Source organism: Pan paniscus, chromosome 5 (genome assembly GCF_029289425.2).
Source record: "Pan paniscus chromosome 5, NHGRI_mPanPan1-v2.0_pri, whole genome shotgun sequence".
NCBI lineage: Eukaryota > Metazoa > Chordata > Mammalia > Primates > Hominidae > Pan > Pan paniscus.
The window spans coordinates 144,425,522-144,444,047 of NC_073254.2; the positions used below are offsets into that span (position 1 = coordinate 144,425,522).

General features: G+C 37.7%; 2 protein-coding genes across 9 annotated transcripts in view; one reads left to right on the forward strand and one right to left on the reverse strand.

The window, feature by feature from the left end:
* The window catches only part of NKAIN2 (sodium/potassium transporting ATPase interacting 2), a 1,024,303-nt gene that overhangs the window by 632,480 nt on the left and 373,297 nt on the right, over positions 1–18,526 (forward strand). The gene's annotated exons all lie outside the window — the stretch shown is intronic.
* On the reverse strand, positions 4,135–5,239 carry LOC100982941 (PHD finger-like domain-containing protein 5A). Its single transcript, XM_034962798.4, has one exon. It carries the CDS (start codon positions 5,231–5,233, stop codon positions 4,901–4,903), a length of 333 nt encoding a protein of 110 aa, XP_034818689.1. The 5' UTR covers positions 5,234–5,239; the 3' UTR covers positions 4,135–4,900.

An 18,526-nucleotide genomic window follows, 5' to 3' on the forward strand; every position in this document is an offset into this window, starting at 1 on the left:
GTCAGAAAGTCAGGGAATTTCAAAGTTTAAAAGTTGATGACAGTACTATAAGCAGTGAAAGACAGTTTAATCTGTAATGCCCCTCACAGGCAGGCAATATGGGCTTGATATGTTATTGTCAAGCCACATGTGCAGTGTTTTCTGTTCCATAACTAGGTTCAGTTGTGTGCTTTTATAGATCCTCAGTGTACAAAAGTATGCATGTTAAATCTTAGGTAGTACTAAGTGCTTTTAGAGAGCTCTATTTACAATTATAAAGCTTTAGCCAGTCGTAGTGGTGTGCGCCTATAAGTCACAGTTTCTCAGGAGGCTGAGGAGGGAGGATCACTTGAGCCTGGAAGGTAGAGGCTACAGTGAACCGTGATTGCGTCACTGCACTCTAGCCTGGGCAGCAGAGCAAGACCTGACTCAAAAATCTAAACAAATAAATAAATAAAATAAAATTATAAAGTTTGAGTGAACCACCATATAGAGAAAGATTTATGTTTAGATTAAAATGAGGATGAAATAAACTGACTAGATCTCCAGCCTCTATGGCCACCAACAAGGGTCATTGGTCTACTTGGTGGAAACCCTGAATCAGCTTCCCAGATTTAGCTTCACAGTCACCTCTCTTAAGAGGTCTCTCCAGACTGCTTCTTCCCCCACAGTCAACCACTTCCTCCTCTGTGTCTCCAAAGCACTAATATACCCCAAGCACACTATAGGAACCATCTTCCTTGTGAACTGGCCTGCTTGGCTCCCCCCGACACATCCATGAAGTTGTGATCCTCTAAACAGTCAGGGCATCTCAGCTGTCTTTGTATCCCTAGTTGGGAAACACAGTATGTGCACGTGTAAACTATGTTTTGAAGAAAGGAAGGCAAACTGGCAGGTTATGGTAAGTTAGTTTAATCGACTTTGGAGAAAACCTGGTATGGCCTCAATATCAGCCCTCGCCATTCTGACCATTCACTCTCAGAAGACACAGGCACTGAAATTAGGCGGTGGAAGCACTGAATTGGACTGGGCCACTTTTTCCACTTGCTTGTTAGAAAAAGGGCATAATTATATTCCATAACTTCACTCTTCCCCTCTTTCTCATGCAGAAAACTCTAGAGAAAAGAAAGCTAATGTTGTGTCTTTCAAACAGGGGAGAATTTGTATTTAGTTGAATCTCATTGGTATTTTTATGGTGGCATTGCTGCCCTTGGAGGGGCAGTCCTCCCCAGCTACAGGATAGAACTTGTCTCATTTTCTGTCACCAGCCCCTATGACTTCATATAGAATTCCAGAATTCTGATAAACTGTCATGTGGAAAAATGATAAAGTGATTTATGCTCAATTTTTCTGGAAGGGAGAAATGCAAGGGCTGTCAGTCTGGGTCTTGAGAACAAATGAGTTACAGTTCATGAGGCAGCTCAATAAGGCTATCATTTCCCATCAGCTCCTATCACTGACAGCCAAGATTTACTAGCTGGGGAATGGGAAGGGGGCTGAGATTTGGTGCCAGGTGAATCGGCACTATTATTCTATCAACCAGGCTCATATAGACAAGAGGCTACCATGAATATTTGATGGAAGTGTCTTCCCAGAAATGTTGTGAAACAGCATTAGTTTTCTTCCATTCGCCAGGAGCCTCTCCTCTCTATCCACGTGCACCTCTTTGAAAAATGACCACTTGTAAACCACAAAAGCATTTGGGATTGTTTGTTTTTGCTGCTCTGGCTGGTGGTATATTCCTCTTGGCAGTCTGTGCATGCAGTACACTAATTCACTGTCCTCCATTCTCATAGGATAAAGCGAAAAAAATCCCTCATCTACTGAGTTGCTATAGACATTACATCTGTCATTATCCATCTGATGCAGTGGCAGTGAGCGTATAGCCTTCCAGCCCCCTATGTGCTCAGAGAAAACAGACTTTGATCTATGGCATTTGCTGTGTTCTCCAGGAAAACAAAAGGTGGAGAGGTGGGTTTGGACTCAGCATAGGCCTAGCAATTGCTCTTGCTGATTTACTCTGAAGTAGAAAAACATAACTGTAAATTCTAAAATATTATATGTCTCTTTTATTTGGGACATTTGTTTTCAGTGGGAAGGGGCTTTGCAGGGGACACACATCAGTACATTTCGTATGGGTCAGGTTATTTTTTTAAAAAGACACACTCAACATTTGCTTTTTTGAGCTAGGGAAATGTATTTCTAAAATCTCTTGTGGGAAGTTTAGTATTTAGTATTTATGTTGTATTCAAAATCATCTGTAGATGATTTCGAATGCACCGTATCTATTTCATCATTTCTCAAGTGTAATCTTTTGTAATCTTTGGAATGTTAGTTCCAAAAGACAACAGTAGGTATTTGGTGAACATGTGGGAAATCTGGGCCATTTAATAAGGAAGATATTTTTGAACTGCTAGATATTTTGTTTGTCTTTCTACTGCCACTACATAGGCAGATTGCTTCATTGCATTATGAAACTTTCACTTCTCTTAAGAAATTGTCTAAGTGTTCAGTCTAGTGAAATATTGAGCAAAAAAGTTTCTTTTATATGAATATGATGCCTGTTGCTGGCTACCAGTCTTTCTGTCACTGTGAGATCTTTCCTTAATAGCAGTATAAGTTTTGAGGCTGCCCAAGCCATGCCTTGTAGGGTCACGTAGTGGGTCAGTGAGATGGCTTATAGAGTTAAGTATGCAAAAGATGGTCAGAGAATTTGAAGCTAAGATAATACGAATTTTGAGTTTTAACTTATTATTTTACTCATTCAACAAATATTTATTCAGTAAATATTATATGCAGCCATCATTCTTGAATAGAGTTACTTATTAATCAAGAGAACAGAAATAAAAATAATTATCATGAAGAGTTTCAGAAAATCACGAATATTTTGAGAGAACTAATCAGAGTGAGCTAAAAGAGGGTGGTTATTGATTTTAGTTTGAAGTCAAAGACATTTTTCTGAGGCAATGACTTTTAAGCTGAAATCTGGATAACTAGAAGGAATATGGCATGCAAACATCTTGAGAGGGTGCGTTCCCAGACAAGAAATAGCTAGAATGTTTGAGAAATCAAAAGAAAGTCAGAGGCAAGACTGTAGAGGTCTTGGTACATCATTAAGTTGTATGGAGCAGAAGACTTCAAAGCTCTATTTCTGGCCCCAGGAAGTCAGATACACTCATAAGTTTCCATAAAAAACAAGAAAGGAAAAGTACGGTTGATGAGTATTCTCCGCAACCATCATAGCTAATGTTAAATGTGTGTTTTTTGTTTGCTATAGTTCTAAATGCTATATATGTATTAAATCTTTCGATTCTCACAACAATCCTATGATGCTGTATTTTTATTAATCCCTTTACTGTACACCTGCAAACAGAATCACAGAGACTTTAAATGCACTTCCCACAGTCTCACAGCTAGTAAGTGACTGAGCCAGGATTTGACCCCAAGAGGTTTGGCTCCAGAGCTCATGTTCGTATTAGGAGACTTACCACTGAGGAAACAGACTTAGAGGAAGTCTTTGCTGGATAGTTTTTCTGAACTTCATGTGAGTATACAACTTATGCCACTGAGATCAAAATAGTAACAAAGTGTTATATTTTTCTCAAATGCTTCTTTCTTAGGCTTACCTAATCCTTTATATTAAAAAGTCCCAAAGCCTAACTAACATTCTATAGTCCAAACAGACACAGTATTATTGGGTTCTTGGAAATCTATTCTTCAGAAATACAAATTCTAAAATAAAAATACTAGATTAAATATAAGTAGTTTCTTTATAACGTTTAAATTCAGAATCTCCAATGTAAAGTGCTCTACGGACGAAATATTCGCTTTATTACTTTTTAAAGTTAAGCTAACCCCAATATAGAGAATTAAATGATAGACAGTAAACCAGCAGGTTTTAAGTTTTAATCCATGTATCTTTGTCTTTCTGCTTTATCAGCTAACGTATTGTCTGCCTTAAAGGCTTCTATTTGGTACACTGATGGAAATGATATGCTGAGTATTGTATGCATTTGTAGTCTGTATACTTTCATTTGATGACAAAATGTTATTCATTAAAACTAGCTAAAAAAGACCCTCTGTAGTATCAATTGTTTCTTTTCTTAATATTAGCTCAGATGCCTTTCTCAGCTCCTTCCTCTAAGCATGAAGTAAGATACACCAGAAATGAGGACTTTTCCAATAAAAGCAGCACTCCCAGAATTTATAAATGCTTGTTTTTCTTTTTTTTTTTCTTTTTTTTACCAGAAAATAAACACCAACTTTATTAATATAATAGCAACAGAAAGAGTTTCCAATTTCTCAAAAGGAAAATAATATGAGACTAGTGGGCTATGACGATGCCTGTGAATAGCCAGCTACTGTACCCCACCGTAGCTGGACAAGTGTTAAACAAGTAAATGCCTTTCAAGAGGGCAGAGCCCTGCCCCCCACCCCCCCCCCCAAAAAATGGGAAATGCCTACATTTCTTGTTCTGATAGCTTCCCACCACACACCAAAGGTTCCTCAAGGACAGCTGCCACCAGAGCTGCTGCAAGAACATGTTTTTCACTGGGCGTCGCTTCACAGTCAATTCCTCAAGCAGAAGACTAAAATATTATTTCTTTTTAGAAGATCTTGGTTGAGGGAGAACATACCAATATAGAGAACAGATCTTTGCTTCTCGAATTCAAGAAAAACCATTAACTAATCTATCAACTTTTCTCCGATATGGTGTGCCAGAGTGCTCTGCGAAGAATCCTTTTCCATCCCTACCACGTGTCTGGGTGAAGGGAGAGGAGGGGGTGGCAAGCTGCCAGTACACTAGCAGGCACTCCTGGTGATGCTCTGGGCTCTGCTCCCTTTCTGCTGGTAGTAGTAGGCATGTTTTCTGGCAGCTGCAGCAGACTGATGTTGGGGGGAGGAAGGGGCCACCCACCAATCACCTCTTCTTGAAGCCGTATTTTTTGCGTTCATAGAAGAGGTCTGTCTTAGAGCTCCCCAGATTGACAATCTTTGGGCAGCCATCTCTGTCCTTCTCCTGGATGGTGCACTCCTTACAATAATAGGCATCAGAGACCCCAGGTCCTCCACAGATCACACAGCGCCCCTGGTAAGATCCATAGTTACACTCATCACATATGCGCACCAGAGTGCAGGGACGCACATAGGAGTCACAAATCACACACTTGCCATCACATTTTTCACACAGTCTTCTGATGGCAACACCAGCCTGCTTGCGGCAAAAGATCAAATCAGGATGATGTTTAGCCATAGCTCCCTAAATGCTTGTTTTTCTATCATTACAATATCATAAAACACCGTGTTTTTGATTCATGAACTTAAGAACTGATCTAATTCATAATATCGATAGGTGAGAATAAAAAGAATTTCAAGTTTGTGTTTATTCATATATGAATGCTTTGAGAACATAGAAACATATTTGAATAGAACTTTTAATCCCAGAACTGGAATTTAGTGAAATTGAAATTTCTCTTGGTGCCTCTCTCCCACAGCCCACTCCAATCCTAGAGCAAATCCCCTTGCCTCTGTCCTCAGGGTACACCCGGAATCCCACCACTTTTCTCACCTCCACTGCTGCCAACCTGGTCCAGGCCACCAGGATCTCCTGTCTGGCCTCTCACTGGTCCCCAGCTTCTATTCTAATGCAACAGTTCCTTTAAATGCAGATTCTTTGAAAGTTTAAGGCAGAACATGTCACTGCTCTGCTAAACACCCTCAATCAAAAGGCTTCCATCTTCTGCTAGTAAAAGTCTGCAATGACTATACGGTTCTCCATGAGCTGGAGCTGCCTCCTCTCCCCATCACCTTTCTCACCTCTCTTCACTCTGCTTTTAGCCACCCTGGCTTTCTACACTCCAGGCCCACACTGTCTCAGAGCTTTTTCACTATTGGTTTCTGTCCTTCGAATGCCTTTCCTCTGGAACATATGCATGACTCTGAGTCAAATGTCTTTTTTGTGACTCTTACCCTAACTACCGATTTTAAAATTTCAGTCTCTCACCCTTGCACTGTCAGTCCAGGTGGCTCTGCTGTATTTTTTTCCATAACAATTAACAACTTAAATCATACTGTATAACTAATGTATTAAGATGACTTACCCTAGAAAATGAAATCCAAAAGGGCAGGGAATTTTTTTCTTGTTTATAATATATCATCCAGTGGCGCCATGCCTGGCACAGAATAGGTGCTCAAGAAATATTTGTGGAATTAATGAATCATTGCCTTTTAGTTAAGAACATTTGTCAGTTTGACCAAGTAGATAATTACAAGTTTTATTTTTGCCAATTATTTGATCACAAGCCGTTATGTTCTGTGATACTACATTATTTCATTTTATTCTTTCTTTTGCTCTTTTTTTTTTACTTCCCTTCCTTCCTTTCTCACCTTCTGATTTCCATTCTTTCTCTTTCTCTCCTGCTTCTCTTTCTTCTGTCTCTGTCTTTTCTACCTATCTCATTCAACAATATGGAACAAGAGTTAGGTGCTGTGAATATGCAAAGTTGAATCAGAAGCTGTTCCTCCTCATAAAGCTCACAGTCTAATCCTAGAAACTTAGAATAGAAACTGGCCATTCATGAGGTTAAGTGCTATGAGGTAAGGCATGTGCTTTGTGCATAGAGTTGGAGGTGAGGTTAGGGAAGTACTCTAGTGGGATGATGCTTGACTTGGGTTTTGAAGAATAAATAGTAATTTCCTCAACGCATGGGATACAGTAGCTGAATTGTAGGGAATACGTACTGATCTATTGGTTTTGTTTTTTTTTTTTTTTTTCTTAACCCCAGGTAACGGTCTGATGGTAAGTTCTGATTTTCTCAATAGTTATTATTTGTATAATTTTAACTGGCAGCTTCTTATATATGGAAATACACAGGCATGTGGATATAGCAAGAAAGCCCATTGGCATCATATTAAATGAGTGCATTTAGACCTGGGCTTCACATATGATTATCCAGTGAGTGAAAATTTTACAGAAATGGCTTTCTCAACACATAGTTTGTCATTGTTTTCATCATTATTGGAAAATTTGACATTATTTGTAATCTGAGAAAGAAAACCAAAATTTAGCTTGATAATCAGCGTCAAGCTGCAATAATTGTCTAAAAATCCCCAGAATTTAATTTTAACTTATTTCTGCTTCTATAATGTTTTTTTTCCAAACACTTCACCTTATAAACACTACACCCACTCAGTTTTAGAAAAGAGGGGACAGGCTATTTGAATGCGTTGCTATCTTCTGCCATGTGGAAGATAAGAAGTCACTCTGGGTAATTCAGGATCCTTACTTATGTTATCAATTATTCCTTTTGTGTTTTGTTTATTCAACCTCTAACTTAAACTCAGTTTTTTCTGTTGACTCTTAACTGTGCTTCCTTCGGAGAGATAGAGATAGATACAGAAAAGAAAGAAGAGAAATCATTATGAACGAAACAAAAACTCAGGGCTCACTACCTTTCACTTGTCATCCTCTCTGTTCCACTTTTTGCAGCTGAATCTGTGGCCATTTCCTCATATGTTCTCACTGCTTAGCCTGCTCTCATGCAGCGTGCAGCCTTCCCTTTCCAGCAAACAGCTCTTGATGATATTACCAATGGCCTCCCTGTCACTAACTAAATAACATTTTTTCAGTCTGTCTTACTTGCTGTATCAGCATCATTCAACACCAATTCTCACACCCTCTTCCTTGAAACATTTTCTTTCCTTGTCTTCTGGGACACAACAGCCATCTGTTTTTCCTCTGTAAATGTTTCTCCAGTGTATCCTTTTGTAAGTGTATTTTTACGACCCAGCTGCTAAATCGTGGAGTTAATAAAGGCTTGCTCCTAGGCCTTCCTTTATTCACACTATCCAATGTGATCTCATCCATATATGGAGCTTCAGTTACCGCTTATTAATCTATTCAAATGGTTCCCAAAACTGTATCTCAGGCATACACTTCTTCAGATCCTAGAATCACATATATAACATTTTACTCGACAGCTCTTCTCAATAGCTAATGGCATCTCCAAAGTTAAAGTGTGAAACAAACAACTCCCGATTTTCACATTACGCTTCCGCTCTAAAGAAACCTAGCTTGGTTTTCATTCTGTGTTTTCTAGCTCATGAATGATACCACCAATCACCTGGTTGCTGATTTAAAAACCAGAGTCACTTTTTACTCCCTATGTTCATCCTAAAACTAAGTACTACAGATTTCACCTGCTAAATATCTCTCAAATCTCTCAATCTATCCACTTGTTTTTTTTTTTTTTAATCCCATGAAACACTCTCATCTGTTTTGGGTGGACGACTACACAGGGCCTGCTCATGAGGTTACATCTCTTATCCTTATTTCTTCGTACACTAGACTCAGTGGTCTTTTCAGAAGCAAATCGTACGATGTCAGGCTTTTCCTCTTAAATACCTCCCCACTATCCTTAGGGTCTGTATTAGGCCTTTAAAATTATTTTAATGTCTAGAAAATCTGAATTCTAACCTCTTCCTGCTTGTTTTGTTTTGTATTTGTTTCCGTTTTTTTTTAATCAGATCTGTGTTTTGGATGTAAAATAAGTCATTAATTTATATACTACAACAAAAAATATTGCCAATAAAACAGTAACACAAGCCTTGTTTATCACATGAATTATAAACTGCATTTCAACTTTAGAGATATAAAAATGTGAAAAAGGAATGTGGGCCATATACATGATGAAAAAATATGATATTTCTTCTGGTCCCTGCACTTCATCTCCTTGTCTATCTCCTTCCTCTCTCGACTCATCTCAGATAGGGGTCTCCAGGAAGCCTGCTCTGAAGATTTCTATGCAGGAAATTTACTGGAGCACACTCTCAGGATTAACACCTGAGGGTGATCCTAAAAAGCAAATTTGGGTAGAGAACTATGTCTGAGATGATTCTACAAAGGACTCAGGCTGGGATGGCCCTTCTTCAGTATCTTGAATTGGACAAGAAGTCTAGACATTTATATTTCTGCATTAACCAATCATCAGATGTGAGCTGCCCATAGAGAGCAGACATGACCTTGAGTCAATTTCTAGCAAAGCAAGCAGCTGGAGAATGAGTGCTCAGTCCTGAGATAGGACTGATGAATCTAGGTGACACACCACAGTATCCACTATAGTCCACTTCCTGCTTTATATAGTAAGTTATAGAAGAGCTGTTCCAAGATTCTACTGGTCCTCTTTTACCTGGGCGTAACTTGCAAGAAAAAGTTTAATGGGATAGACTTAAGCTCCTTTTGCTGCAGCTGGTCTCAAGACCATAACTTATACTTTCACCGTTAGTCCTGAATTTCCTTCACCCTACATTAGTACTTCTGAAAGTCTAGGTAACTTGCCAGATGAGGTGGCTCAGATCCTCATACCTGAGAAGTCTGATCCTCTTGTTACCATCCCTTTCTAGGGCCATGCCTGCTGCACTTTTCTACTTACCGTTAAAATTGGGCATGTGAATACCAAGAAGTGTCCAAGTGGATCACCTAGTTTCCAAACTAAGAATATGATTCCTTGATCCATTGTGTAGTATCAGTTTCACCTTCTAATGATCAATATCATTTAGCCCTTCCAGGATGCAGACTTCTCTCTTTGCTTGGTAGTCTCTTAGAATGAGAAGTCCTAAGTTACTGGGCAAAACCTAGATTTTGAGATATAACGGGACACTTCTTTGTCCCTTGGTAGAAGTATGTTCTCTCTCAGAATCAAGACATGTAAATCTGTACAGCCTAGAATTATGGAGATAGGAAGCAGAAATTCCTCCAAATGGTTCTCTAGGAATGATTGTAATTAGGTCCATTCCTACTTTGACTCCATAGTTTCTAGACACATATATTCTACCTAGTATGGACACACAGTGCCATATACTAGTAATTGATTTCACCTGTATATTGTCATCCTTTCTGGATATCACCTAAGATCACACTTGGATAATTGTGTTTTAAACAGGCAATTTCTTCACTATGTAAAGCTGGAAGCTTATGAATGGTCAGTATATGATAGAGCCGTGAATCTCATGATTCATACACTTCTACCCCTCTTTTCTCTAAAATAAGTCAGTTTTTATAATATGGCTTTATGCAGAATCCTGTGTCAATGGATCAAACACTGTAAATCTCTAGACTCTAGTTCTGCAGAGTTTCTGCAGGCAGAAAAGAATAATCCATACCATGATATATATTAATTCCAATCAAGACAAATGTGGTAGTTTAAAATGTATCCAAAAATTCCTTAACAGTCCTTCACCAAAAAGTGGATTTTAATATACTTTCTCTTGAATATGGTATAGCTTTAGTCATCTGCTTTTAGTGACACTGGCAGGAGTGAAGTTATGTGACTTACAAAGCTAGATTAGAAAAGGTGATCCAGTTCTTGCCTGGCTCTACCTTGCGTTTGGGACACATGTCTTTAGAGTCCACCACTATGCTCTGAAAAGGTCCACATGGAGGAGTTTACCCACAGACTCAGCTGAAGTCCCAGCTGAGAGCCAGTATCTATTTCCAGCCATGTGATTGAGCAAGTACACTTTCAGATGATTCTATTCCCCAGCCTTTGAGCTGCTCTGGCTTATGTGCAGTGAAGCAGAGAAGTGTTGCTGATTTATGAACAAAGCAAGTGTTGTCATTTTAAGCCACTAGAGATGGTTTTCTGTGCAGTGATAAATAAACAAAACATAGAATTACTACCCCTTCTAGGTGGAAGGGGTCTAATGTAGTCAACTTTCCACCATATCTCTGGCATGTTCCTTCAAGGGATAGTGCTATATTGGGCGCTAAGTATTTTCTATTCTAGCAGGTTGAATAGTTGATGAGGGCAGTAACTAGATAATTTTTGTAAATGGGCCCATGTACATTTACATACACATAAGACTAGCACTTGGGCTGATGCTGAGTCTTCTGTCTTGTTGGCAGGCGCTTCTTGTGCATGTTAGATCAATATGAAGATTTTAAATATAGTGCCTATTCTCATATAGTCATTAACATGCCACCAGTCCAGACCTCCTTATCCCTCATCATTCAACTCTTCCCCTTCCAGATCCGTAATCAACCAGCTAAGCCTTTTGCCACTGTCTGTGAGTCAGTCTAAGTTCTACCTAAGGCCACTTTTATTTCCAAACAAAGTGGACAACCAGATGCATGACATGATAACCATTGGAGAATTGAAGATATGTTAACCATTGGAGAATTGCACCTCTCCACTAAATTTTCCAGTCACCCTTCAGCAGAGCTGTAAAGTCATCAATGCCCTTTTTTTCTTTTTCTTATATCCATGTACTAAGCTGATTGATGCATGGCCCAAGCTTGAACGTTTTCTTCTTCTGCCAGCTAGTTATAAAGGACCTCCCTCCCATTCAGCCATATGAATTGAGAGCCATATGAATTGCAATAATGGTGGATGGCATGGGGGTCTAAGACACTGGCTCCTGCATCTTATTTGGAACCCCTGGTCTGGCTTATGCCCAATCCCTGAAATACCATTTCTGTGTTACATTAGATTGTTACTGGATGCACCTGAATTATGACGCAGTAGTTCTGATAGACACTAGATTATAATGGGTAGTTCTGACAGCATAGTGACCTCTACCCTATGTTCAGTCACTTCATCTTTTCCAAATCCCAGTAGCATGCCAGAAGCTCTATGTTGGCGTGGTCTTGCATATAGTATGGTTTTGCTCCAGGATCATACAGTCTATGTTATGATTCTTCTTTTTGGATTTTACATAAACTACAATTAGGCTTGCTCATCGAAGATGTTTCTGGCATCATAATATTTTCTGGGTTGTTTGTCCCAAGGAGCAGGGCCACTTATACCACAGCCTAGTTCTGTTTTAGACTGCTTAAAGCTGACAGCCCTTCATGTCATGTGGTAAATGAGTTTGAGCAGTATTCTCAAGTATGGAACTTGCTATGCTCAGAAGATTGTGTAGCCTATAAGGTATTGTTTGCTTTTCTTGGTAATGACAGTTGCAAGATGCAATAATTTGCTTTTTACTTTAAGGAAGTGTTTTATGATGTCAGAGACCATTAGACCCCTACACGCTTCACTCGTGTGGGGCTCCTCAATTTTTATGGGGTTTTTCTCCTATCCTCCCACATGTGTCTTCTCAAGCCTCCAATTCATTTGCTGCTTTTGCTCTTCTGTTTCAATTAGCAGGATGTTATTGATATGGTTCCATCAATATAGTGAACAAAGATGATATTCTCTGAGGTGTCCAGACAATCGGTTCCCTTCAGACTATATTTTGACATAAGAAAAAATAATTAACAGTATATTGGAGTAAGGCAATAAATATTTACTGTTTCTGATCGCATATGACATCCAGAGGCAGTACTAATCTGCTCTAGCAAAGATGCCATGTCTGGTATAGTGGTTGCAATTAGAGATAACACTTGTTTGTTTGAGTCTTCAGTAGTTTACTGTCATTGATCAACATTCTATCTGGCCTTAGTATGACCCAAAAAACCTGCAAATTATAGGGGGTAGCATAGGACCATTATAAGGGTGGCTTTAATCTCTGCTATTCTTTACAGGGTGAGATACTGATTTTACTGTCTTGACAGGGTCTAACATTTGGACTTCCTCATTACAGTAGTTCTTACCCCGCACATCAGGAAACATGTCATAAATTTGCAACTATAAAGTATATCCATTCCACTATACAGTCATGACTAGGTAAATGATCATAGCTGTGAGCACTTCCCTTACAAGATCTTTGCAGACACTGTTTCTTCTCCAAAATGCTGTTCATTTTCTTCTTTGTGTTCTTAACTCTTATCTGTCCTTTCAATCTTGTATATCTGAGAGACATTCCTGACTATATGAATTCCCACTTCATATACTCTTATATGACCTGTAACTCTCCTTTTTAGTATATAGCAGAGTTTTGGTTTTATAATCATTTGCATGAATATTTAAGTAATATTTATTTTACTGACTAAGCTGCAAGCTTCATGAAATAAAGGGAGGATTTTGTATTTACATCATCTACCATAGTACCTGGCATGCAGTAGGAATAAAAGTTATTGTTGATAAATTATTGATTTGATAGTTGATATAGAATAAAGGTGAATACATTAATGAGTTATGGAATGTACTAGAATTTGGATTAGAAAATTGATAGAAAACCTCAAATTCTATCTTATAAAAATAGATTCTTAGGACCCTTACAACTTCAAAAAAATGTTTATTAGTATCTGGCCCATAGTATAAATTATGTAAATAGTTTTGACTGAATGAATGTATGGCACACAGATTTGATTCTACATGTTTTGTCCAGACTCATGTTTAACTAGCTTGAGTAGCTCAAAACCATTTTAAATTCCTAACTGGGATGGTTGTACCGTAATGGTTGTTGCTTTCAATATGCCTTTAAACATAAGACACGCATATAACAACGTTTTAGAGAAATAGGAGTAACCGTATTATATATACTGTTAAATCATTCATTAAGTCAATGTGTTTACTTTTGTTCAATTTTACATATTCTCAACTACAAAACTTTTCTAATATTAAATATATTCTTGAATTAGGCTTTTATTCTGTGTGACATTTTATATTATGTAACGTGTTAGAGCATATTAAATATAAGAACATGAATTCCTATCTCCTGATCTTTTTTTATGTCCCTATACAATTCCAAACACAAAAATTACAAAAAAGAAGTAATTTCTCATTGAGAGAAATGTCTGATTCAAGGAGCTTTTTTGAAATTTAAGAAATTGAATTTTAAGAAATTTCTTATTAGGAATGAATCTCATGAATGCTTTTAAATATTGCTGAAGGATGTATGTACAGAATTTAGAATATACAATTATTTGGAAGCAAAAAAATGGAAAATCTGCAACTCTTCATCAAAAGGAATTGTTAAAAAAACAAATAATACATGCATGCAATGGAATACATACCTCAAAATGCAGACTACGAGGTCATTAGAAAGAATACAGTGGATATATGAGTTTTAATAACGAAACCTCTGCAAGGATGTCTTTAAGTTTAAAAAGTCTTTAAGTAAAAAAGGAAAGTATAGAGCAACTCTATGTAGAATGGTATCTTCTGTGTAAATAAAACTTTCTGAAAAGATACACAAAAAATTGTTAATACTTCCTAAGGAAAGGATTAGAAGGTGGAGGAAAAGTATATCATTCACTTTTTGGTTTTTGCTCTTCTTTGCTATTTGAGGTTTTATGTTGTCCCTATATTACTTTTATCATAAAAATTAATTTGAAAAATACTTTTTATTATTCTATCACTTTATGAAATAAAAACTTTAAACATCCCTGTATTTGTTAAGGGTTGAAATTTTGTATTGTTGTCTAAATTGCATTTTATTGTATATTTTATTTCTCAGGTCATTTGATATTTGATTTCCTCTGGAAGACAAAAAAAATTCAAAATAATAGGACTTCACACTGTTTTATTATTGAAAATGTGATCAATTTTTTTTCCTCACAATTATCATGCCACTGTTGGATCAGGTTTCAAAATCTCATGTAACAACACTTTGTTTGTGATTAACACCTATAATCTTTTGTCATGGCAACAATGATATAATAAATGCTGAAGGAAGCATTGACTGAAAACCATGTATTACTGCCAAGTGTTGGGACATTAAAAGGGAAAAGAGAGAAAAAAAGAAAAAAACAAAAGTGAAAACGAAACAAAACAAAACAAAAAACAGACACTGCTGCCCAGGCTTGGCATGTCATTAAGGATGCTATGTGACCTCTTCACTGCCTTTGCTAAAAACATACGTGAGATTGCCAGTGGTTCATTCATCTGGCTAATTCTCTCTATGTATATATACTACATATTTGTTTTGTAAAGTTCATCAAAATCAAAATAAAGTCATTTTCTTTCAATTTGTGTGCCTTCAAAATGGGGGAGCAGGAATCCCTGTGCGATGTAATTCTTTACTTATTTGCAGAACAACGGCAGAACATTGGTCTTTTTGGCTGTCTTACTCTGCCAGGAGTCCTGTTCACCAAGGCATGGCAAGACCAACATCCTGTTTATTATTTTACTCTCATTATGTTGAAAGCAAACACTACAGTATTGCTTTTGTTCCTCCATATTGCTTCTATAAGAGTGTCACATATACAAGAAACATTTGAAATATTTCTATTGGTCATGCTAGTTTAGGAATTTAGAACCACTTTGAAATGGGTAAAGCTCAAGCCTCTCTCCACAAAACTTTATAATTGCAAAATATATAAGTTTTTTGTTTGTTTGTTTGTTTGTTTGAGACAGGGTCTTGCTCTTTTGCCCAGGCTGGAGTGCAGTGACATGATCTCAGCTCACCGCAGCCTCGAATTCCTGGGCTCAAGTGATCCTCCCACCTCAGCTTCCAGAGTAGCTAAAACCACAGGCATGTGCTACCACACCTGGCTAATTTTTGTATTTTTGATAGAGACGGGGTTTTGCCACATTGCCCAGGCTGGTCTTGAACTTTTGACCTGGAGCAATCCTGCCACCTTGTCCTCCCAAAGTGCTGGAATTACAGGCATCAGCCATCACACCTGACAAAAATATACAAGTTATATAAAATTATATAAAACGTCAGATGATATATATGCTTGTATTCTATGGGAAATGGGGTCTCTATGAAACGTGGCATCTCATTACTATGTATGTGATAATATCCAAACTCCTTTGTAGGTATATACAGCTCTTGTTTATCTAACTTACACCAATTTTCCAGTGACTTTCCAACCAGGAAAGATTCTGTCCACAAGGGGACATTTCACAAGGTCTGGAGACATTTTTATTAACACATTATGATGATGGTGGTGGGAGCATGTATCTAGTGGGTGAACAGCACGGATGCTGCTATACATCCTACAATGCACAGGACAGCCCCAACAACAAAGAATAATTAAGTCCAGCATGTCAGTAGTGCCAAGGTTGAGATACCCTGGATGGCTTTTTTCTACTGCCACTTTCCAAATCCTATTCAGCTTCTTCTACACATTAAACCTCTTGTCATTTCCATTCTCTCTACAATGCCCTTCCTCTTTGACCACATAATCACTCACGTTTGAAGTATTTCCTTTTGGGTAACTATTCATCAGTATTTGCATAGAACTCTGCTGAGAATGCCCCCATTGTAATATTATGATGTTTACTAGCATATATATCCTGCCCACCAGACCTTAAGCTCCTTCAGGGCTTCTGAAATGCTAGTGCCTGGTAGTCAGTAGCCACTAAATAATATTTGTTGAATGCTAACTGAATAAAAATAAATTTTTAAGGTTAAAATATATTTAAGTTTTGTTTGATGTTTTCATGAAAGAAGGATGGAAATGCCTTAACCAGTTATTCTTGTAATTAATCCAGGAGGTTGGCTATGATGAAACTAGGAGGAAATGACCTATTATAGGAAATAAAATTTCAGTCACAACAAAGGAATACTCTGCTTGGAAGTTAAATCAGGCCTTATGCAGTTGCAGGTGCTTTCATTATGCAGAAGATGTAAAATACAGTGATTGAACGGCACTTTCTTAGCAGAGAGATGATACAAGAACAGGTCATAGAATCTTAATTGACTTCAGCTATTTCAAGCATTCTGCTATCCTGTAATCATTTTAGCCTGACTTCTGCATAATTGCATCCCATCTCTGCAGGGCATAGTAACCGTGGAAGCTTCTCCAGGACCGAAAGTTTTTAAATGCTGGTGAGTTTGTGGAGGTGCAACTGAAGCTCATTCTCTCCACTCCTCACCCTGTGGCACATATTAACACGATGGCCCTCTGTCTTCACCTTTCTCTGTGAAGTGCTGTCACTCCTTCAAGTCATTAGGTTGCCCTTTGCACTAGAGTAAATTCCATCGTATGATGTGTGAAGGGATACAGTATGTATCCCTTAAGTATGGTGTCTCCAGTTTCTCTAGAGCATGGATGTATTTTCAGTTTCCCCTGCAATGCTGCATACATTGGACTTAACATAACATGTGGTCTGAGTTCAGGCTCTGCTGTTTGTCAACTAAATGGCGCTATGCATATTACTTATTATCTTGGGTTTCAGTTTCTTTACCTGTAAAATGAAGCATTGGAATAAATTATCTCTAAGGACACTCATGGGATGAATCTCCTTTAATTCTATGATTACTATTGATTAAGGAAATCTCTGTTCATTATCTTCTATGTGCACATAAGGGATTTTATCGTGGCATGACCCTCAGCCTACTTGATGTTTAAACAACTTACCATCAGACATTACTGAGAACTTTACTAATTTAAGTCTACTCAAATGAATTTGCATTGAAATTGTGACCAAGACCAAGAGAGACTTGTCAATTCCCTTCAATAATCAAACAATAAATGCTTTTCCTTAATTTGGAAGCAGCTTCCTGCTTCTTGCCCTATCTCTAGCCTCTACAATCCATATTCAGGGAGACTGGCTAACAGAGAGACACTGCTGTCCATTGTCTGGCTAGCTAATAAATCCAATCTCCCTATGAGCCTGTTGTGAACTTTGGTTATACTTCCACAGAATAGGGTCAAGAGACACTAACCTTAATGAATAGAAAGCTACACATTTCCTGTATTGGGATTTTTTAGTGCATTATGAACCATTTAGTCTTTTCTGGCAGCCTACACTTAAGGAAACATGAATTCTGGGAACAGGAATGGAGCTTCTAAGCATAGATTCTAACCTGAGGTTATTTTTGTTAAATGTCTGCTAATTCTGCCTATGTATAGTGAATAGAATTCATGATTAGAATTTAAATTATCAGTTCCTGTTCCTACCTGCTCTGATAATTGGCCTCATAAAGATAATTGATAGCTTATGCCTAAACTCATGCCTGGTCAAGCCTTCTCCTTCTATGTACGAAACCACTTTTAAGGGACAAGGAATTGTTAATTAAATAACATCGTAAGTAAGTGAAAATATATACATAATGTTACCTTAATGACTATGCTCCATAAATTTCAAAGGCAGCCACACAAACATATAGAGAATTCTCTTAATGAATATTTTCACATTTAGGTTAAGCCTACTAAGATTCTCATAGGAAGTCAGATAAGCGACCTAGTTTTAATATGAAAAATATTTCAATGTATTTTAATGGTAATCTGTATATAATGTAGTTATCTACCTAAGGTGTCTTTTAATTTTTTTTCCTAAAATAGACCTTAATCTGACATCAATATTTTTATGTTCCTGTAATGGCTGCATTTGGGGAAAGAACTATTGGAGACATAAAGCAATATCTAAATAGGAATGGACAGGCATCCACAGGGGCAAAAACATGCACCAGCCTGAGCTCAGGATACCTTTCAAATGTAACCAGCCAACACTGTTAATAAGTAGAAGCAGTGGAGAACCATGCAGTATTCCTACACACAACACAAAATAGAGATAAGTGACAAACCTACAGATTGAAAGGTCAACAGGCTATCTTTTAGGTCAGGCAAAGGATGCATACAATTAGTGCTGAGGAAGATTAAGTATCTGAGGCTAGGACAATAACATCCACATTTAGACCTTCTTGTAATTCATCCTTCAGTTTGAAGACAATTTTACATGCATACACACACATACATACACACACATAC